General features: G+C 40.3%; 1 protein-coding gene across 2 annotated transcripts; it reads right to left on the bottom strand.

Moving 5' to 3' along the window:
• Positions 1-274: 274 nt before the first annotated feature.
• LOC136881766 (major facilitator superfamily domain-containing protein 9) lies at positions 275-23174 on the bottom strand. 2 transcript variants are annotated; one of them, XM_067154201.2, is made up of 5 exons: positions 23039-23174; positions 14736-14867; positions 8863-8992; positions 5891-6100; positions 275-1066 (listed from the first exon to the last, which is right to left on the bottom strand). In XM_067154201.2, the coding sequence occupies exons 1-5, from the start codon at positions 23084-23086 to the stop codon at positions 369-371; spliced, it is 1218 nt and encodes a 405-aa protein (XP_067010302.2). In that variant the 5' UTR covers positions 23087-23174; the 3' UTR covers positions 275-368. The 2 variants fall into 2 exon arrangements, with proteins under 2 accessions (XP_067010302.2, XP_067010305.2); XM_067154204.2 differs by lacking the exon at positions 23039-23174 and adding an exon at positions 22410-22473.
• Between the last annotated feature and the right edge of the window lie 119 nt (positions 23175-23293).

Below are 23293 nucleotides of genomic sequence, written 5' to 3'. Positions count from 1 at the left end.
AAACTGAGAGGAGAGGCCAATGACAAAAGGATGATTATGGAATTTTGTGGAATGATGTAACTAACATGGGAATATCTGCCCTGCCTGCAGCTCAAATATCATACACAGTCAGGACATGAAAACAACCTGCCATAGACGGATCAACCTCATTCTTGTTTAACTCTGTTCACGTCAAATGTACATGGTAAGTACAGGAGCACAGCTCTCGAAACCGACATTCACACCGAGTAAATCGTGACCGCCCCGTACTTCTTGTACACTGGCATATCGTCAAATGTACATGGTAAGTACAGGAGCACAGCTCTCGAAACCGACATTCACACCGAGTAAATCGTGACCGCCCCGTACTTCTTGTACACTGGCATATGTCAGCTGACCTTGGCTTTGCGGTTCTCAGACAGCCTGAGGAAGCCGGCAAGGGCAGCGCCGGAGCTGGCAGTGAGGATGCTAACAAGAGACACTCCAAAATAACCGGCTACGTCGTGGATGGCTCCGGAACACAAGGGCGCGACGAGCCTTGCGATGGACGATATGCTGTTGCTGGAACCCACGACGGAACCTCGCTTGTCCAGTGGCGTCCTCTGAAGCACGCACTCCAGACCTATGATACGCAGGAACGACGAGCTAACACTCAACGGAACGAGCGACAGCACAAACACTCCCAGTGTCGGGGCCGAGCTGACCGCACAGTATGCCAGCACGAGAAGTAAGAATCCGTGCAAAGATCGCAATGTAAAAGTTGAGTCCATCTGGTAAAACTTGTTGAACCAGCCAACGAGGAAGCCGCTGAAGGCTCCGATCATCCCCTGGAAGGAGATGGTGTAGCCGATCCACTTGGGGGAGACCTGGAACTTCTCTTGGATGGCGAGCGAGTAGTTGGTGTAAAAGAAGGCTTGTGAGAAACCAAGGAGGAACTTGAGGGCGAACACGTCCCAGTACACGGACCAGTCCACTTCCAAGAGGAGCCGCGCCGTTTTCTTGACCTCACCCACCAGAGTCCTCTGAGCAGAGCTCGTTTTGTGGCTCGTCTCGGCTTGGACGTCCGGCACGAACATGTAGGCAATACCTGTAGAGTGGATAGATTAGCCTCATTTAGTAGATGGAAAGTGCACGACAGCTAAGGAGGAATGGCTAAAACAGAAGTGCAAGGAAGTTGAAGGTTGTAGGAAACACAGATATGAATTCGCATATACGAAAAGGATAGAAAGTTTGGAGAAAGGAAAACTTGATGCACAAATATTGGATCACATGGAAAAATTACTTCTAGGGAAATAACACAACATACAAAGATGACAGAATCATATTCAGCAATTATAGTATCATAGAAAAGAAGTACCTGGCAAGATTCTGGAATAAGAAGAGGTAGTATTGCGATGTAATTGGAGACCAAATTTTGAGGTCACAATCTGACAGAGAATATGGAACTTAAGTAGGAACAATGACCTGGAATGGATGATATACCTTTGGAAGTGCCTTGGGAGAAACAGGCAAAGTGAAGTGTATGATACGGGAGAAGACTCATCTGATATTAAGAATGTTGTTATCCTCACTTATAACAAAACAGGTGCAGACAAACATGAAAACTCTGCACCATTAGTTTAGTATCTCACTCTTGAAAACAAACATTAAATTAGGCTGGGAAAAAATAGATCACATTAAAGAATTTTGTTATCTGGGTAGTGTTATTACCAATGATAATCAGTGCCTGACTGAAGTCAAAAGAAGAATTGCTATGGCAAAGCAAGTGTTTCAAAACAAGAATAATCTATTGTTAAATAAGCACATAGGAATTGAAACCAGGAAGAAATTTGTTAAAACCTTTGTTTGGAGTGTGCTAACTTACGTTGTGAGACCTGGACTTTGGGAAAACAAGCACAATCAACACTAGAAGCTGCTGAAATGTGGTTCTGGAGAAGACTAATAGGGATGAGTTGGACAGAAAAAAATGACTAATATCTGAATCTTGAATGAAGTTAACGAGAAACGGACTTAATTTATTCAATAGAACAAAGGAAAGCTAAATTTCCTGGACATGTCCTAAGACATGACACCTTTCTCCAGAATGTCTTCGAAGGAAAGGTCCTAAGGAAGAAGTCGAGAGGAAGACCACATCTCTCATACCTTAGGAACATAATCACTCAGCTGGATTTTGCTTCCTACGTCACGATGAAAAGGACTGCTGACTACCGTGGGATGTGGCTGCAGCGACAAGGCTTAGCCTTTAGATGATGGATGGATTATGATGGCTATTTTTTAATTAAGGTTAGCCAATAAAATAAGAGCCACTACATGTTATTGGTTAATTCCATTTTTATACTCTACATACCTTCAACTATTTTTCCACATAATTTCCATGCTTATTCGAACATTAGTCGTAGCATGCGACAAGTTTCAGTAGACTCTCGTTGGAGAAATCTGCCACCTGTGAGGAAAACTATTCCTCGACTGTTATCACTTCATGGTCAGTGTGAAAACGCTTACTGCCAAGGAAGAGATGCAGTCACTAGGCGCAAGGTTGGGGCTGTAGGGAGGGGGTCAAACTGCTGCCAGCCAGAGGACTGGACGAGTGCTTGTGTTTGAACAGCAGAACGAGTCTTTGCGTTGTCATGAAGGAGGAGTGCTCCAGCAGGCAGCAGGCTGCGGCATTTATTCTGGATTGACGCGCCAGTTTTTGCAATGAAAGACAATACAGAGCTGTGTTGATTGTTGTTCCTTGTGGCATAAAGCCCGCCAGCAAAACACCATAAACATAATCTTGAGGGTTGAGAATTAGTGCCTGAACTTCACTTTCATTGTAGATGTCGGGTATTGCCGCTTCATCGATTGCTGCTTTGTTTTAGGTGTCATGTGAGACATCCACGTGATAATGTGATGATGATCCCTTCCTCATGGTACCAGGTCAAAATTGTCAAAGCACTGGCACACTTCTTCATTTTGTGCTCCTCTGTCAGCATCTTCTGAACCCACTAATTGCACAGCTTTGTGAAGTCCAAGTTTTCCATCACAATTTTGTTAAGAACAGACTTAGACACTTCTGCGAAATGCAACGCCAGTGTAGAAACTGTGAACTGTTGGTTTTCACCTTCACACAATATTATCACTGATTACAGATAGTTGACCCGAGCGTGGTTAGTCACGTACATTCTCCCGACTGTCCTTGAATAACCTCAGCTACTTAAGAACCTTGCCTCACTCATAACACTGTGACCATAAACTTCACAAATCTGGCAATAAATCTCGGGTGCTGTGCATTTCTAGCAATCTTTTCCTTCACAGCTCCCTTCTGCCTCTTGGCGTTGGGCCTAGCCTATTTCATATTGTCTCTGAATGATGTAATCTTATTCACATGGGTTATTAGCCTTATGATGATCCAGTCCGGTATAGGGACTTGCTGGGGCTTTTTTTTTTTTTTTTTTTTAGGGAACACACCCTTAGCCTTTGGGCATTATCCTAGTCACAATACAGGAGATCTCGATTCTTCCACTGCCTCACCAATTGGACACACATCTTATCTGCCTTAAGAGGATTGAATTAAGGTGACTGGGAAAGAAGGGTTATCTACAGACAGTCTGCAGTGATAAGATCCGACGGCAATAAAAATAAGCAGCAATAATCCATCCAGAAAGGAGAAAGGCAGGGCTGCAGTTTGTCCCCTCTCTTTTTCAATGCTTATTTAGAACAAATAGCAAAAGAAATCAAACAGTAATTTTTGAAAGAGAATCACAAGCAAAAATGATGAAAAAAAAAAAAACCTGTCAGATTTGGCAGTGATGTTATTTTATCTGAGTCAGCTGCAGATCTGGATAAATTACTGAATGATATGGACAGTCTTGGAGAAAGAGAATAAGATGAAAACAAATAAATCAAAATAGAAAACTTTTTTTAAAATAGTGGCTTTACGTCGCACACCGACACAGATAGGTCTTATGGCGACGATGGGATAGGAAACGCCTAGGAGTTGGAAGGAAGCAGCTGTGTCCTTAAGTAAGGTACAGCCCCAGCATTTGCCTGGTGTGAAAATGGGAAACCACAGAAAACCATCTTCAGGGCTACTGACAGTGGAATGCGAACCCACTATCTCCCGGATGCAAGCTCACAGCGGCGCCCTCCTAACCGCAAGAAAAATGTAATGGCATGTAGTTGAACAACGTCAGCTGATGCAGGAAATACTAGAAGGAAGGAAGGAAGGAAGGAAGGAAGGAAGGAAGGAAGGAAGGAAGGAAGGAAGGAAGGAAGGAAGGAAGGAAGGAAGGAAGGAAGGAAGGAAGGAAGGCTTTTAGAAATTTGCTCACTTCAAACATTGATATACAAATCAGAAAGATGCTTTTAAAGCATTTCATGTGGAGCATGGCATTGTACGACAGTGATACATGGACAATAACAAGCTCAGAAAGAGAACAGAAGCTTCTGAAATGTGGCGCTGAGGATTAAGTAGCTATATCAGATCAGAAATGAAGGAATACAAAACTGAGCAGAACAAATTGGTGAAATTTGACCGGAAAGAAAAGGAATAGACTGATGGCACACATTTTAAAAACTTGTTCAGCTAGTTTTTAAGAGAAGTGTACATTTCACTCATGGATACTATTACAAAGGAACTCAAAGAAATAGATAAGGAAGATCTTAATGCATCTGTTTTTGCTGCTGCCTCTGTGGATCAGTGGTAGAGTGTCAGCCTCCGGATCCCACGATAGCGGGTTCAAACCCAGCAGAGGTAGTCGGATTTCTGAAGGGCAGAAAAAAAGTTGTCGTACGATTGTCGGCATGTAAAAGATCCCTGGTGACACATTTGGTGTTCACCCGACAAAATTAATTCAATCTCAGCCTTAGACGCCCAAGAGAGTTTCGGTTTACTCGGTCTGCCATCTAGTAGGCCTAGAGTAAAACGGAACGTCGAAATTGATGAGCAGACAGCCAGATGGCGTCAAACTAAAATGTCTGCACAGGGTAGCTGAGGCATCATCATCATCATCATCATCATCATCATCATCTGTTTTTGCTGACGATGTTGCCATTTGGGGAGCAACTGAGAGATATTCAGAGGAGGATGGATCTTTGGAAGACCAAGTTTAAAGAATTTAAGTTAAATGTGAGCAAGAGTAAAACAGTGGTAAAGAAAATTAGAAGGACAAATACACGTTGTACCCTCACCCTCGAAGGGAGAGAAGATTGAACGCGTGAATACCTTAAAATATCTCGGGAGTACAATATCAAATGACGGACGTGCCAAGAGCGAAGTGTTGAACAGGGTGCAAAAAAAATCCAACTTCTTCCGTTAAGTACGGAACATAGTATGGGACAAGGGAGTTTCTCAGAGGGTTAAACAGACCCTGTTTAAGACTTATCTCCTGCCCATCATGACGTACAGTCTGGAGAGTTGCATCATACATAAAAGAGAAGTAAGTCAATTGCAAGCTGTTGAAATGAAGTTCCTTAGAGCAGCTGTACAGAGAACGAGGAAGGACAGTATTAGGAATGATCAGATACGAAGAGGCCTGCAGGTCAACTTGACCATGGAAGAAAGGCTGAAGTGGCTAGGACACGTTGCAGGTGACTCGAACACCAAGGAAGAATTTGGAAAGATTGTTCCGGGATGAAGACCAATTGGACGCCCTAGAAATAGGTGGTTAGATCAGATAAGAGAAGACCTAGAGAAGGGAGGAGAAACATGGGATGCCCTAGAGAGAAAAGAAGCATACCAGAGGCTCATCATTCTTAAACATCCTACCCAGCTCACTGGAAGAAATTCATGATGATGATGTACATAGTAAGAACAGTAGGGGTAGAGAAGGTGTGAACATGACAAATAGATTAGAGTAGATGTAGGACGTAGTAGTTATGACCACAGGACTGAGAGCTGGTCAACAACAACATTACTGTTGTGACTTACCGATGATGATCCAGAAGTTGAGCCCCACAATACAGCAGATGTAGAAGAAGCCGTCCTCCAGCTCTGCCAGGTGCCCGCCCAGGACGGGACCGATCATGAAGCCGAAACTGGAAACAGCGTTCAGCCTGCCGTAAACCTCGGGCTGCAGTGCGTAAGGAACTATGTCGGCTACCAGCGTCTTGCACAACGTCTGCGTTTGCTTGAAGATCCCTGAAGCAGCAGAATAGTCGACACAACTTTCATTGAGAGATATTATTTCATATTGGTCTGTATTGAACTGAGATTACAATAAATTACCCCATCCTTCTGCCCCGCCTTAGTCTCACTCTCCCCTCCTCTCCTTCATCCCCCTCCCTCACACTGTTCTCTTTTCCTTTCCGCTCTCTTACACATCTCCTAGTTCAGTCCCTCACTGCATGTCGAGCATTCCATCACGCTGCGCAAGGTAAACCTCATTAGGTTTTTCTGGTTCCGCATTGAACTGGGACTAACAACGGCCACTGTTCAGTAAAATATGACTTTCTCGTGAACACCTCGCTACCTCAAGAATTACTTGGACATAGATCTTAAAGATACCGTCGAATGTCAACTATGATTCTTATTTGTGGCTGAAATCTGGTGTTTGACTTCAATCTTCCTCGCAACAAGACAATTTAATGACCCAGATTCATCCACCTTTCACATGTTTTATAAGGTTTATCATTGTATTCGTTTATGTTCACATGAAGATTTTAAAGATTTTTAATATAATGATGACTGCCATAGGAGAAACCAGCATGGCAAGGCTATTCCATTTGGTGTGTAAGATGTATGAGACAGGAGAAGTCCCATCCGATTTTCGGCAGAATGTTGTTATATCTATTAACAAGAAAGCCGGTGCCGACAGGTGTGAAAACTATCGCACCATTAGTTTAGTATCTCATGCCTGCAAAATTTTGACACGTATTATTTACAGAAGAATGGAAAGACAAGTTGAAGCTGAGTTGCAAGAAGACCAATTTTGCTCAGAAGAAATGTGGGAACACGTGAAGGAATCCTGACTTTACGTCTGATCTTAGAGGATCGAATCAAGGACAAGCCCACATACATGGCATTCGTAGATCTGGAAAAGGCATTCGATAATGTTGTTTGGACCAAGCTATTTGAGATTCTGAAGATGACTGGGATCAGATACCGAGAACAAAGAATTATCTACAATCTGTATAAAAATCAGTCTGCAGTGATAAGAATCGAGGGCTTTGAAAAAGAAGCAGCAATCCAGAAAGGAGTGAGGCAAGGCTGCAGTTCGTCCCCCTCCTTTTCAATGTTTACATAGAACAGGCAGTATAGGAAATCAAAGAGGAATTTGGAAAGGGAATCACAATTCAAGGAGAGGAAATCAAAACCTTGAGATTTGCCGATGATATTGTTATTTTATCTGAGACTGCAGAAGATCTCGAGAAGCTGCTGTATGGTATGGACGAAGTCTTGGGTAAGGAGTACCAGATGAAAATAAATAAGTCCAAAACAAGTAATGGAGTGCAGTCGAACGAAGGCAGGTGATGCAGGAAATATTAAATTAGGAAATGAAGTCTTAAAGGAAGTAAATGAATATTGTTACTTGGGTAGTAAAATAACTAACGATGGCAGAAGTAAGGAGGGCATAAAATTCAGATTAGCACAAGCAAGGAAGAGCTTTCTTAAGAAAAGAAATTTGCTCACTTCAAAAACTGATATAGGAATTAGAAAATATTTTTGAAGACTTTTGTGTCGAGTGTGGCATTGTATGGAAGTGAAACATGAACGATAACTAGCTCAGAAAGAAAGAGAATAAAAGCTTTTGAAATGTGGTGTTACAGAAGAATGCTGAAGGTGAAATGGATAGATCGAATCACAAATCAAGTGATGCTGAATTGGTAAGAGGAGATAGTTTTGGCTAAATGTCATAAGTTATGAATTTCATTATGGTCCGTATTGACAATTGATCACTATCAAAGGGTAGGAAGGGTTCACCTATTCAAAACTATTCGTTTGTATATTGTCTTATAAAACTGGGACTAGTTTCGACCCTCATATATATTGAGTCATCTTCAGCCACACTCTAATTGGAAGACATAAGCAGCATATATAACCAATAATGATATAATCACTGATATGACACAATTTATAGTCTTAATTTGAACTATTGATGAAGTCTGAAATTACATATTTACACCTTAAAACTAAATAACACATCAAAAATGTTGTGGTTGATGGCGAGCAGCTATCGTTTTTGGGTTGATCTGGGAGTTGGTATCTTTTTCTGTGTAGATGAGCAACTTGATTGATATTCATGTTTGTTCATAGTAATATGGGTCTAGATTTATGTAGCTTTAAGGGGAGCATTCGTACTTTGAATAGGTTTTCCTTATTATCAATGTAGTGATCTATTGTTTCATTAATTTGGAGGTGAATGTCCCTATGTTGTTCATAAGTTATGTGCACTTGGTACGGATACCAACACAGGAAACACAGGAAACAGGAAATGAAGATGATGATCTTAAAGAGTCCTCTTGTTGCAATCTTGAAAAAAAGTTAACAATAACGTTGACGTCAACACAACGTGACACAGTGGGGACAAGGCAGAGCCCGGTCTAGGAAGCCGAAATATGGGGAATTCCAAGAGGAATAAATAATTCTGACACTTGATTTTCCGTGTTGACATTTTTTTTTTCAAAAGCTCTGTCCTATGAGTAAAAATGGTTCCACTACATTTAAGAAAGAGGATTTCCCCCATAATTCAACCTGATAAACATTCGGCCCATTTTACAAATAGAACATACTGGAACAAAAAAGCAAAAAAGTTCTGTTTTTTTATTATTATTACAGCAATAATAAAATGCAGATTATACAGTATTCTCTTTAGCGCACAAAACTGAGACAGAGCCATTCTTCACGCAGTATCAAGTGCTGTGGAAAAACGCGAGTGTTTGTCTGAAGGACGCACTACTTACCCAGTCCGATCCTGATGAGGAGGATGACAGGCAGAGCTGTAGCTATCCCCATAAGCAAGTAGCAGAGCGAACAGACCAACAGAGTGAGGAGTAGCACAGGACGCCGGCCGCGGACATCACTCCAGCTTCCCTGCGAGCAAAACATCAACATCTCTTGGGAAAAGAAAAGATAAGGCTTTGCACAATATTTCATGCAATTAGATGGTTCATATATACACTCTCTTTCCTTAATCCACCCCATTTACAAGAGAAATTTATTAAACATACGTACCTCCACACACAATATAAGTAATATTTTATTTCATACATACATACATTATCATTATAGACTGTTATGCCTTTCAGCGTTCAGTCTGCAAGCCTCTGTGAATATACTAAACGTCGCCACAATCCTCTATTTGCAACTAGTGTTGTGTCCTCATTTAGTTCTATACCTCTTATCTTTAAATCGTTAGAAATTGAGCCTAACCATCGTCGTCTTGGTCTACCTCTACTTCTCTTACACTCCATAGCAGAGTCCATTATTCTCCTAAGTAACCTATTCTCCTCCATACGCCTCACATGACCCCACCACCGAAGCCGGTTTATGCGTACAGCTTCATCCATCGAGTTCATTCCTAAATGAGCCTTTATATCCTCATTCAGAGTACCCTCCTGCCATTGTTCCGACCTGTTTGTACCAGCAATCATTCCCGCTACTTTCATGTCTGTTACTTCTAACTTATGAATAAGATATCCTGAGTCCATCCAGCTTTCGCTCCCGTAAAGCAAAGTTGGTCTGAAAACAGACCGATGTAAAGATAGTTTCGTCTGGGAGCTGACTTCCTTCTTACAGAATACTATTGATCGCAACTGCGAGCTCACTGCATTAGCTTTACTACGGTACACCTTGATTCAATCTCACTTACTATATTACCATCCTGGGAGAACACACTACCTAAATACTTGAAATTATCTACCTGTTCTAGCTTTGTATCACCCATCTGACATTCAATTCTGTTGAATTTCTTACCTACCGACATCAATTTAGTTACAAGTAACTAATCTCATTTTGTTCCATATTGGAGATACAATAAGTAAAATTCTTTCCTGAATAAAATTACCGTGTCCACCTATTCAATACATTTATAATAATAATAATAATAATAATAATAATAATAATAATAATAATAATAATAATAATAATAATAATAATTTTCAAACGGCTAATTTTCATACCAAACTCATTGCACCTATTTTCAAGTTCCAAGATATTAGACTGCAGGCTTTCAGCACAATCTGCCATTAAGACCAAGTCGTCAGCATAGGCCAGACTGCTTACTACATTTCCACCTAACTGAATCCCTCCTTGACAATTTATACCTTTCAGCAGATGATCCATGTAAACTACGAACAGCAAAGGTGTACATTGCTTAGAATGGTATTTCTGTATTGATCGTGTCTACAGTAACAAGGAAATGCACTTTTAAATTTTCCAACATGTCTGTCTTTCAGTATGTATCCATGTACGTGCATCACAAGAAAACGGCTGAAGAGAATTTAATGAAAATTGGTATGTTAAGTTGGGGAATGAGGCACTCCAATCTAGGCTATACATAATTTTATTCACGCTGAGTGAAATGGTAGTTTAGGGGAAGACCTAAACTTTAACTATCAGATATTTATGTGATTAGTGGTTCTATCGATAAATACTACACAATTAAAGTTATATAGAATATTAAAGTTATGATCATTTATGTCTTACACATTTTTGACCGTACTGGCTATGATAACAGAGATATTCATGAATTTTGATTTTTGTTGCTGAGTCCATATCAACGCCGAACATTGCTAACACGGAAATATTGTTTAATCTTATTAACTGGCGACGGTTCTACAAGGAGAATTGTGAAGATGTTTATGAAAAATGAGAAAAAATCGTAAAGGAACGATCGCTTGAAGAACAGGACAACAGGGAGTCATGAAAGTAGTCATTAGATGCCCTAATATCACAGAGATGGAAGGAAAATAAATATGAACACCTACAATATCAAAAGCTCATAATACTGATCAACAATAACATTTACACTGACCATTGTTGTAATGTGATTTGTCTCTTCGGCTGCCACTCATCTCCGATGGACGGGATTACTGCTGCGTCCTGAGTAAAACACCATTCCTGTATACTGGCAGAAAGTATTTGATAACTTTGCAAATTCTAATGATTGTCCTGTCAACTAGCTTATCATATGGCTTTTAGTGCTGGGAGTACCCACGGACATGTTCGACCCACCTGGTGTAGGAGCCTGCTCCTATAGGAAAAATATTATGAAAAAGCTCACAAAATTGGTAGCAAAGGAATACACTCTTTTGGGAACCATAGGAATAACCACACTACTAGGAAGGGCACTAATAATAAAGGGTTCAGAAAATGGCCAACAGATAGCAGCAAATTCCTAAAACATGGCACCATCTTATTATCAACATTGGAGGCGCAACAACATATATCACTTATCCACAGGCTAAACAGACCATGCGTGACCTGGAAAATTAAAAATTGAATACAAGCCAAGCATGAGTCACAGATACAGGCCAAAAAATCTGGGGGGAAAAAAATCAATGAAGTCCAAAAACCAGTGGTAACCATAGGATTGAACCGGTTTTGGAACAGATACCAATCTGTCATAAGATAGGGAACAAAAAGATTCCATTTTTATATGAAATTAGAAGTTTATTTCCTTTCAACAAGTTTGTACTGTACTATGCAGATCCCTTAGCCTGCTGATGAGTGCATCTAAGGAGAGTCAATAGACTGCGCACGGGATTTGTCGTTTTAGGCTAGTACTAAGAACTTAATTGCTTACCGACGTAATATGATATCTTGCGGCCTTTCTTGGAGCTTTTTCAGTTATTAGAATAGTGTCGCTGTACAAATCGTAGTTCTGTACGGTGAAGGCCGTTAGCCTACAGGTTACAGCAGTGTAAGGATTGCCGCTGATGTGGACAAGTGTTTGTGCTCTTCGTAGCTATAAATATTTTTGGTTTTTGTAAATATAACTGTGAATGTTTCTTCTTTTGTAAATTACAAGTGATTCTATGGAGTTTGTGGACACAAGATGAACTAAATAGAGATATTACTGAAGGTGATATATTAAAAAAGTTTTGACATTATAGTGTTTTCTTGATCCAAAATGTCTTTCCATGTGTCTCAAAGTCTCTGAAAGTTGTAAGAAATAAGTTTATTGTAATTTTCTTTTAAAAAATGTCTCACTCCCGAGAGGTTGTTCCTTCTTCATAAAAGGAAAGAAAAATTCCACCTAATCAATACATTTATTTTCTTGCAAAGTATTACAATCTAGGACCGGTTTCGACCCTTCATAGGTTATCTTCAGCTATATCAGAATCACATTTGCATTTCTATCTTATACCTCTGAAAGACCTTCATGATATGTTGTTTCATAATTTTCAGTGAAAACTTATCTTAAAAACTTACAAATTTCTAAGCGTTGTGTTAAAATTAAAAAATTAAATTACAAAACTTTGTCTATTATATACATGCCCTTGGGCTGACAGAATGCATCCTTGGGTTGATTAAGCATTTATCTTAGGTATTGTTGCTTATTCTGTTGAATCGAATCCCTTTTATACTTATGTACAATCGTGAATAGACTATCAGTAAAATTTGATAAATAAAACTTGCGTGATAATTATAATAAAATATCATGTTACATCTTTATACCTTATTGCTGGAGTGATATTATTTTAGGCAAAATATAAATGCAGGTTGATCTCTATAAAATATTTTACATAAACACACTAATATATTTTAAAGTCTAATCATTGTACTTTAAAGTCTAAAATACTTATTGCTTTGGATCTTGCGTTGTTATGTGGTAAAATATTATAACAATTTGCCTTATATAACATCAGATATTGATAATATTTAAATATACCGTGTATGGTTGGCGTTTAAAACTAATGATTAAATGTCATTACCTTCTTGCATAAAATTACAAGTTTCATATTATGTTGATTATGTATTGTATAAAACATAAATGTCTAATAAATTGAATGCTTATCATTTACTACAGAAATTTTAAAAACACTTGAATGTCTAGTAATATAGTCAGTGTGTTTAGTGACACTGAAACATGTTGGCCTTGATTCTTGCGTTATATTTCCATAATTTGCCTTTTTTTTATATATGTCGAATGTTGGTCTTTATAGGTTCATAAATCAAGAGGTTGTTCCTCCTCCTCCTTCTTCTTCTTCTTCTTCTTCTCCTCTCGGTGCCTATCTGTTTCGGATGTTGGCGATCATGATGGCTATTTTCATCTTGTTTGTGGCAGCGCGGAACAGTTCAACTGATGACATATTGCACCAGCCTCTAAGATTGTCAAGCCAAGATATTCGTCTTCTTCCAGGACCTCTTTTGCTGTTGATTTTCCCCTGGAGTATTTTGTATCTATCTGTGTTGCGCATTATATGTCCCAGATACTGCAGCTTTCGGCATTTCACTATCTTGATCAACTGAGGTGTTGTGTTCATCCTTTTTATTACTTCCACGCTCTGGGTTCAAGATATTCTTAGGATCCGCCTATAAAGCCATGTTTCAAAGGCCTCCAGCTTCTTTTCTGTGTTTTTATTTAAGGTCCATGTCTCTACACCATATAAAAGAACAGAAAATACATAACAGTGCAGAAGTCTGATTTTAGTCCCTAAAGTTAGATTGTGGCTTTTAAACACATTACTCATTTTCTGGAACACACTTCTTGCTTTTCTAATGCGTACCTTGACTTCCTGTGAGCAATCCCAGTCTTCATTTATTATGGTTCCAAGGTATGAATATTGTTTTACCCTTTCTATACTCTTTTGATTTATAACCAAGTTTATCCCTGAAATATTTTCCTTACTTATAACCATGAGTTTTGTCTTTGTGGTGTTTATTTCAAGCACGTATTGGCTGCTGACTCTAATTTCCACTGAAATACGTACTCGGACGCGGCCGTGTGCACTCGTCAAAAGGTTAAAGAACTCTCCTGAACCGAACTAACAAGGAATGGGAAGATTACAAGACGAAAGTTCAAATATTTGGGAGAATGGATCCAACCAAATAGAGGCCGACATAGAAAGAGCCAGAAAACTAGAAATGGCCTACAGGCTAACTCAGAACACGAACAATACACAACCAAAATCAAACAGAACCCCACAATGGTAAAACCAGCGGGATCATACGACTTTTACTGAATAAAGAAGGAGAACTGCAAGAACTCGGAAAAAAGGAAAGGAAAATCCTAGGACTACAGAAAATAACCAGGACATGGAAGAACAGGAAAAACAAGGCCTATACACTGACAAGATCATGGATACAATGCAGAAACAAAGGTTGAAATTCTATGGACATCTGGTGAGAACGGGCAAAAACAACTGACCAAAAGATCTTTGAATATACGGTAGGAATACAGGCAACCTCGACGTGAGGGGAGGAGGTTAATAACCATGCGGAAGAGATTGGAATCACGGCAGAGTTGATCCAAAACAGACTGTACTTTAGGAATTAAACTGAAAACTCTAAAAATTCCAGGAGAAGCAGCTAAACAGTAGGCCCCGACCAATATCATCCGAGAAGCACAGAAGAGTAAGAAGTGAAAAGAATGAAGAAATTCTGGGAAGATAAGAAAAGATGACCAGAAAGCCTCAAGTTTTTCGTGGTCCATAGTCTGCCAATAACTGAAGCAAAGATATACAAACAAATTATTTGTAGTCTAGCAAATAAATTAACTGAAAATACTTTTTAGGTGAATTAGTAATTATTTAAAACCATGCACAAATTCTGTCTGAAGAATTTCACTTCACCTGCCTCATACTCACAAACATTTCACAAGTATACTCACAAATAATGGGCCAGATACGAGTTGTATTGCAGCGTACGTGGAGCCCAGGAAGCCCGTCATGAAGTGAGAGTAACCCAGAGAGCGCAGGTGGGCCGAGGCAAGAGGGACCACCATGCTGACGGCAAACAGGTCCTGAAATACACGACACACATAACACAATGAGAGAATAGTGTGGGAAGAGCAGGCAAAGAGGAAACACAAAAGCACTAATCTCCTCCTCTTCACGTCTGACTCGTTGGCTGACCGGTTAGCGTACTGCCCTTCGGTTCAGAGGGTCCCGGGTTCGATTCCCGGCCGGGTCGGGGATTTTAACCTTAATTGGTTAATTCCAATGGCACGGGGGCTGGGTGTATGTGTTGTCTTCATCATCATCAAGACGTGCAGGTCACCTACGGGAGTAAAATAGAAAGACCTGCACCTGGTTAAAAAAAACACTTTGAATTTGAAAGGCTCCGACTGACCGACCGACCGACCGACCGACCGACCGAATTTGTTTTTCAAACAAACCAGCAGCCTACACGAGGCTGATCAGCATGTTCGTTGTTTTAAAGATCAAAACATAAATCTTGTCAATTTCTTTTCAGGACCATAAACCATATGTGCTGACTTTGTGGGGGCAAATCCCCCCACCCACCCTGCACTATAAAATAAAAAAACAGAGGCAAAACTTCCATTAGCACTGTAAGACTCAACCTACCCTAAAATACTGTGAATCAAACTTCTCCGAACATGATTCCATTTAAGTAAAATTATTTCTCGAATAAAATTACTGTGTCCACCTATTCAATACAATTTTCTCAAACTTGAGATTTGAATAAACCCGGTTCCTTGTCTATTTTCATACATTTCATAGCAACACACACAGTAACAGCTAACATTAGCAACGTAGCACACTGTGTATGTGAGTGACAGTGATGTGTAGTGTTGGAAACTTCACGTTAGTGCAGAGAGGTTCACAGCTGTTGCCAAGCTGGCCAGTGTATTAATATATTTATTTAATGCAGCCAAATAGTTTTAATACCGGGACTAAAGAGTAATATATTTTTTCTCTTTTCATTGTGGGAACGTGAGAGTGTTAATTCAATAATGGTTTTGTCTGAGGACACTGTGGATATTCTAATGAGATATGAATTATATTTTTCAAACATAGCAATTGAGGCTTTCAGGGCCGGCGTTACAAATCGTGTCGGTGTTTTCCGGGCTTGAAGGCCATGGTCCAGGAGGATGTGATGGTCCCGACGTTTCACGGAAGACTGCGTTCGGCATTATCAAGGGTTCTGACTGACTTCGATAGCAGCGAAGCTCACATACTCGGTCTCACCCAGACAAGCAGAGAGAGAAATGTGAACCGCTGTGTAAGCTCAGTTGAATGTGCTGATGAGCATGAGGAGGAGAGTATACACAACGGGCGCTGCACTCCTTCTCAAGAGGATAATCCAAGGTATCCTCAGTTGAAACAACTACGCAATGTTGAACAGGTGTTTGAACAAAAATTTCTTGACTATTAGGAAGATAATCGTGTCCAGTTAAATTCAATGAAGTGTATAATGAGATCACGATTGTGCTACCAGAAACTACCTGAATCTAAACACCCGGTTACATGATTTGTTGCAATTCAGGAAAGCAGACATGCATTAGCCAATAATGATAGGAACAAAGACATTCCAGAAGAAACAGAAAGAAGGGAAGGGAGAAATTTCAACTATGATCTCATCCAGTATCAGTATTTCAATTGTTTTGTTTGTATGTTTGTTTGTCTAACACTTGTCCCATTTCTCTATGGGGTCGGATAAGAGGTGAGATGACGTCAACCTCATCAGAGAAGTTAATCGGATGAAATGAATGATGTGATATAAGATGTAGGGAGAGGGTGAAAGCCGGTGCCAGCACATAGCCTACTCTTGTCGAATAGCACCAAGGGCTTATCGTCCCCATCAGACGGATGAATCACCATCAACAGCATCATGTGCCTTCACTCCACATGAGCACTGCGGAGAGGTTTGGAACTTAATCCAGGCTTTTGGCTCGCAATCTAGTGATTAGAAATTGTATAACACCACCTCCCCTACCCTGCCAGCCAACATTCTGATGGTGAACATTTTTTAACCAATGGGACTAGAACCGGATAACCTCAGTGTCAAACCATTTAGACTTCAATGCCGTAACAATCATGGGTACCAGGCAGGCTGGTTATGCTGATAAAAGAAACCTTGAATGTTGTACTATAGAAATGGAAATATTACAGAAAGATTTTGACAGAAAAAATGCATTACTGGACAATTATAACTCTACCTGATCTAGTATAATTAAGGCCCGCTCACATCTAGCGGAAGGGAGGCGCGGAGAGAAGAAGTTCCAAGAAGAATTTCTCTTGTAAGCACTCATACTTACCGGAAGCGCGCCTCGCCATTTGGATAGCTGTTATCATCATTCTGTCACAGTAGTGTGTATGAAGCGCGACTCAGTCAATCGCAACTAATGGATTGCTTGTTGGCTATTGCTGTTGGCTGACGATGCTGAGAGGGAAGAACAAAGGCAAAATCAAAGATTTTGGGTTCACGACATAAATTTATCCAGGAATTTAAATGGTGAATTTTGTACATTGTTTCAATCGCTGTTGCGCGATGAAGAGAAATTCAAAGTGTATTTTCGAATGAGCATTGAGAAATTTCAACAGCTATTTCAGCTTGTTGAAGAACATTTAAATAAACATTTCACGTGATTTCGTGAACCTATATCAGCGACCCTATGACAGGTTGTATGTTTAAGGTGAGTTAATTATGTTGCATATTTTAATAGTTCTTAATGTTCCATTTATTACAAAACTCTAGTGGCATGCATATAATAAACACAACTAGAACTACATGATAATATATATTAGATATTAAAATCAGCGATGTACTAGTACTCAAGTTGTTCTGTTAATACTTATAATTTTAAATAATTACGAATAACAATGTAATTTATTATTAAAAGTAGTAACTTAACAGTTTAAGCGTCTCTCAGGAATTGAATATCCGTAGGGGAAGCAAGCACTGTGCTGTGTACCGCCAGTGTATCGCATGGACTCGACGAAAACATCCGACTACTTTACGAATGTTACCGAAGTTATATTCCGGCGGGACGAGCGGAATAAATATTCTCGCCAAGCAACTTCCTTGTCTTTGGCGCGGCGCGTTTCCCCTCCAGTCTGTGCAAGTGTGAGCCACTGCATCTAATACGCAGTGAAAGAATATTTTCCGCCTTCGCGCCGCGTCTCGCTTCCGCTAGGTGCGAGCGGGCCTTTAGGGCGGCGATGGGATAGGAAACAGCTAGGAGTGGGAAGGAAGTGGCTGTGGCCTTAATTAAGATACAGCCCTAGCATTTGCCTGGTGTGAAACTGAGAAACCACGGAAAACCATCTTCAGGGCTGCCAACAGTGGGGTTCGAACCGAATATCTCCTGAATGCAAGCTCACAGCTGCCTGCCCCCAACTGCATGGCCAACTCACTCACTCAGGCTTTTGATAATGTTGGTCTTGATCATTTTGATATCGATAGATTTAGATACATATTATAGAAGAGTATTTATAAACTCAAAGTAAATTTCTTCAAAGATAAATATCACGTGGAGTCAGCTGAGGTCTATGGTCTTTTAATGGAAACTCAAGGTGCCATATCAAGGTTTTTAAAAGATTTTTGACAGAGATTTGCCCTTCTGTGATCGAGATGAGATTGTAGTGATGGTGCTGAAGAAATCCTGCCAAAACCTAAATTACCATCGCAATCCAAATATTTGACTACGATGTGTTATAGCTGTTATATGAAATTTCTGTTAGTGAGTCTACTGAGTCCTTTGGAGCTATATTCACTACCAGGCAACTTTGTAAATAATAAAACTGATGGGGAATCTGCCATCAGGGAAGTAGCCCTCATGCAGATCAGTGGCAAATGAAATTAAATTTTTCTATGAATCAGACACAGACAGAGAACGCTTACGCCTCCATCGAGGCATGTTTCATCCTATTATCCGAAGTTAGTGAAATAGTGATATCCTTGAAAAAAAAAGAAAAGCATCTACTCAACATATTGCCAAAAGTAGTGAGATTTATAATAATAATAATAATAATAATAATAATAATAATAATAATAATAATAATAATAATAATAATAATAATAATAATAATAATAATAATAATAAACTAGACAAGGCATACAATGCCTGCAGGAAACTGTACACCTAATATTTCTAATATTTCCAATATTTCCAATATTTGACTATGGAGATGTAGTTTATAATAGTATGAGCAAAACACTTTCATGTCAACTACAGCAAGCCTACAATGCTTGTGATCGATTCGTATTAAATATCCCAATACAAACTCATATTAGCCCTTTCCTCTCTCAGCTGTCGTGGCTAAGATTGACTGAACGACGTAAATACCACGCTGTTTCCCTTCTCCAAAGTATTCTGCAAACGAGCAAACCAGACTATCTTAGAACAGACTTTAAATACCTCTCCCCTTCCGATAGAGCTCCCTCAAGGTCATCCACACATTCCCTCTTGTCCATTCCCATTCACCACAGTAACTCGTACAACAACTCATTCATACCTGCTACCATACGTTCCTGGAACTCAATCCCAGCTGAAATTAGAGGCATAGGCAATAAGAGGCTATTTAAAAGGAAATGTTTTATGTGGTACTCAAATATGTAAAAAGTAGATTTCACCAACGTAAAAATTTAATAATTAGCTCTTAATTATCAATAAGGATAGAAAATTATAGAGGTTAAGTAAATTACTTTTAGTGATTTTTAAAAATATATGTAAAAATGATTTTATAAAGCTGTTGTATAATATGGTTTGGCATAATAGCAGGCTTCATAGCCCGAGCCCCGACATATAAGAAAGACAATAAACAAACAAAAACACCTATGAATGAATGTCAAACTAAGACACTATTATGCAATAGACAGACTGTCAGTCCTCTATGCAGTAGAGTGCCTATCTCTAACTGAGAAGACCTCACTACGATCCCTCACAGTACAAGAAAGGAAGTTTCTGAGAACGATAATAGGACCACGGATCCTATCACATGGAAGGCGATGGTACAAACCAAACCGTGAACTCTACCAACACCAAGAAACTCTCACAGATGCCATCAGAAGAAAATGGAAATGTATAGAATGGATTTCCACAGGCTGTCCTATAAGATCTTCAAAGTAGCCAGCAAGGGTAAAGCCACTGGATTGCTGTGGATCCAGCAGGTAGAGAAGAATCTGGCAGAACTTAATATTAATAATGTCATCAGAATTAACAGAAGCGACTACCGTTCGACTATCAAAACGAGACCCTTCCTAACACCCCTTATAGCAACTAACCACAATGAGACCAGGAAATGGTCTGAGCAACACAAAATAGAGTTCAGCCAGAAAATGAAGGATTACTGGGCCAACAGAAAAGTTCAAGGTACCAAGAAGAAAGTAGCAGCCAGACCTACCATTAAGAACACCACAAGCAGCAACAATCAAAAACAACAACACAGCTAAAGCACAAGCACCGTGGTCGTCAGGTGGCCCCAACGAACGAATAATAATACTATTTGCTTTATGTTCCACTAACTAACGTTACAGGTTTAGGAGACGCCGAGATGTCGGAATTTAGTCCCGCAGGAGTTCTTTTACATGTCAGTAAATGTACCGACACGAGGCTGAGGTGGTGGTGGTGATTATTGTTTTAAGAGGAAGTACAACTAGGCAACCATCCTCTATATATAACACTAATCAGAGGGAAAAGTGGAAGGGATCCGACACTTCGAAAAATGAAGATATCGGTCAAAGGAAGACAAGGGCCACGAAGGGCGTGAAAATGAAAGACTCCCTAGCCCTCGCAAACCTAATAGCATCGGGGTCAGAAAAGAACAAGAGTTGACCAAGGGAGGTCGGATAGGATAGATGAAAGTGAGGAGCCTGGCACAAGTAAGTGGAAGCAAAGCCAGGACTCAGCTAAGGGCCCCGTGGTCGCCAACCCACGCTCCAAAGTTCAGAGCCCCTCGGGCCCCTTTTAGTCGCCTCTTACGACAGGCAGGGGATACCGTGGGTGTTATTCTACCGCCCCCACCCACAGGGGGAACACGAGGCTGACGTATTCGAGCACCTTCAAATACAACTGGACTGAACCAGGATTGAACCTGCCAAGTTGGGTTCAGAAGGCAAATGCCTCAACCGTCTGAGCCACCAGCTGAAATTTATATTAATGGTGCTGACGATTTTGGTAACGTCTTATACCACTGAGCAATCATTTTCTTGTCTGCAGAGATGAATCACTGAAAATTTACCTTGGAGCAGTATGCAGGAACGAACTGAGGTGGAGTATGTTTGCTGGCAAAAGTTATGGTAAGCTCCTTCAAATGAACTTTTTTATTTATTTGTTTGTCCTGCCAAACAACTGTCTGTCTGTTAGGTCATCAGTCCAGAGGTTGGTCGGATCCTCAAATGGCACCACCAGAGGTCATGCAGTTATATGGAAACTGCAAAAACTGAATGGTGGTGCCAAAATGAGGAGTAAGGGAGTTTGACATTGCTTTCCTCACTGGGCCAAAAAGTGCTATCGCACCACGACTGACCCTATGACCAACATGACCAACACTTGTCATAACAACCAAATGCACTGGTCGTGGTAGTGATTACTGTTTTAAGAGGAAGTACAACTAGGCATTTTTCTTTTTCTTTTTGCTATTTGCTTTATGTCGCACCGATACAGATATGTCTTACGGCGACGATGGGAGAGGAAAGGCCTAGGAATTGGAAGGAAGCGGCCATGGCCTGAATTAAGGTATAGCCCCGGCATTTGCCTGGTGTGAAAATGGGAAACCACCATCTTCAGGGCTGCCGACAGTGGGACTCGAACCCACTATCTCCCGATTAATGGATACTGGCCGCACTTAAGCGACTGCAGCTATCGAGCTCGGTGTACAACTAGGCAACCATCCTCTATATAACACTACTCAGAGTGAAAAAATGGAAGGGATCCGACACTTCAAAGAATGAAGGTATCGGCCAAAGAAAGACAAGGTCCATGTAGTGCGTGAAAATGAAAGACTCCCAAGGATTCGCAAGCCTAATATGTCATGGTCGCAAAAGAACAAGAGCTGACCAAGGGAGGTTGGATAGGATAGATGAAAGTGAGGAGCCTGGCACAAGTGAATGCGAGCAATGTCAGGACTCAGCTAAGGTCCCTTTGGTCGCCAACTCAAGCTCCCAAGTTGAGGGCCGCTTTTAGTCGCCTCTTACGACAGGAAGGGGATACCATGGATGTTATTCTACCGCCCGCACCCACAGGGGGAGCACTGGTCGTGATCCGAATGTTATTACTCAGCACCATTCATACCCCAGCAGTGCCCATATTGTCACAGTTTTAAATGAGACTGAGACTTCGGTGGAAGCTACATTCTGCTCTGGGATGTGCCGAGAAACAGGTGCAAAAGTACTGCATCCATCAATAAATGGCAGCAGGCAGGTCTAACTGATATAACATTCCTATATTATAATTCTTGCCCCCACTCCCACCCCAATCATATTTTCAAGTCTGCGCGTCTGCCTTAAATCTCGAAGTTACACATGAGAATAATTTCAGAGATGAGTCAAATCTGAACGACTATGAAAAAAAAGTTATTCTTTTTTGAAATAATCATACCTGCTGAACTTGGTCACTCTACCATAATTACGTTTATTATGCATTTCTGTGGTTGCCATTTGCCCATTAAGCCTTTAAACTCTCACGTCGTTAGCAACTCCAGGAGAAACGGATAGGTCATCTGGATCTGGAGCGATGCCAAAATATTCTTACGAGATGCTGAGGTTGGCTGAGTTCGAGCTGAGGTTATGCCAAAAATGCGCAAATCCACACTTTTAACTTCCTCAGGGCCGCAGTACCATACATGCAGAACACATCTGGGTGCGAACACAGATTACCCTCGAAATCGCAAATAACCAGCTATTTTTATAAAGCAACGTACTTCAACAGGTTCAATCAGATCCTTGTAATAAAGTGCCTTCGAATTAACACAGATTCTATCCTAAAGTGACATTTTTCTAACCTTGCAAAAAATGGATTTAATGTGAATTAGGGGTTATTTACCAATGTTGGTAATGCGTATTTGGCTGATGTAAATTCGATATGAATAGCAGTGTATGTAAGTCAGAAAGCAGAACAGGGCAAAATGAAATAAATTACTCTCAAAATGCATCCGGGCGACAGTCAGTATCAGCAATAATGACTGATACTTCTGCCATAAAGAGTGTGTTCATTCGTCAACAACTTACCATAAAAGCGATGAGACACAGCCATTTTACCGAGTTTCCTCCGGGCATTTTAGAAATCCTCTACTTCTGCAGTGTCATTGAAGACAGCTTAATTAATAATACTCCCATTATCTTATCTTCAATGACGGACACTACAAGTTATTCAGTAGCACCTTGCTTGATTACATTAACCTTCAAATTGAACAGTGCAACCAATATTACTTTAGTGATTTTACGTGAAGTACAGTGGTAATTGTGTTTTAAGCATGGTAGCAG

Source organism: Anabrus simplex, chromosome 10 (genome assembly GCF_040414725.1).
Source record: "Anabrus simplex isolate iqAnaSimp1 chromosome 10, ASM4041472v1, whole genome shotgun sequence".
Lineage (NCBI taxonomy): Eukaryota > Metazoa > Arthropoda > Insecta > Orthoptera > Tettigoniidae > Anabrus > Anabrus simplex.
This window is presented reverse-complemented; position numbering and strand designations above follow the sequence as displayed.

What these genes read in the sequence shown, in the direction of transcription:
- LOC136881766 (XM_067154201.2), bottom strand. Translation starts at nt 23,086, where the DNA reads ATGCCCGGAGGAAACTCGGTAAAATGGCTGTGTCTCATCGCTTTTATG. An exon ending in TGTGTCTCATCGCTTTTATG is followed by an intron (nt 14,868 to 23,038) that starts GTAAGTTGTTGA and finishes CGTGTATTTCAG; the next exon opens with GACCTGTTTGCCGTCAGCAT. An exon ending in CAACTTCTGGATCATCATCG is followed by an intron (nt 1,067 to 5,890) that starts GTAAGTCACAAC and finishes TCCACTCTACAG; the next exon opens with GTATTGCCTACATGTTCGTG.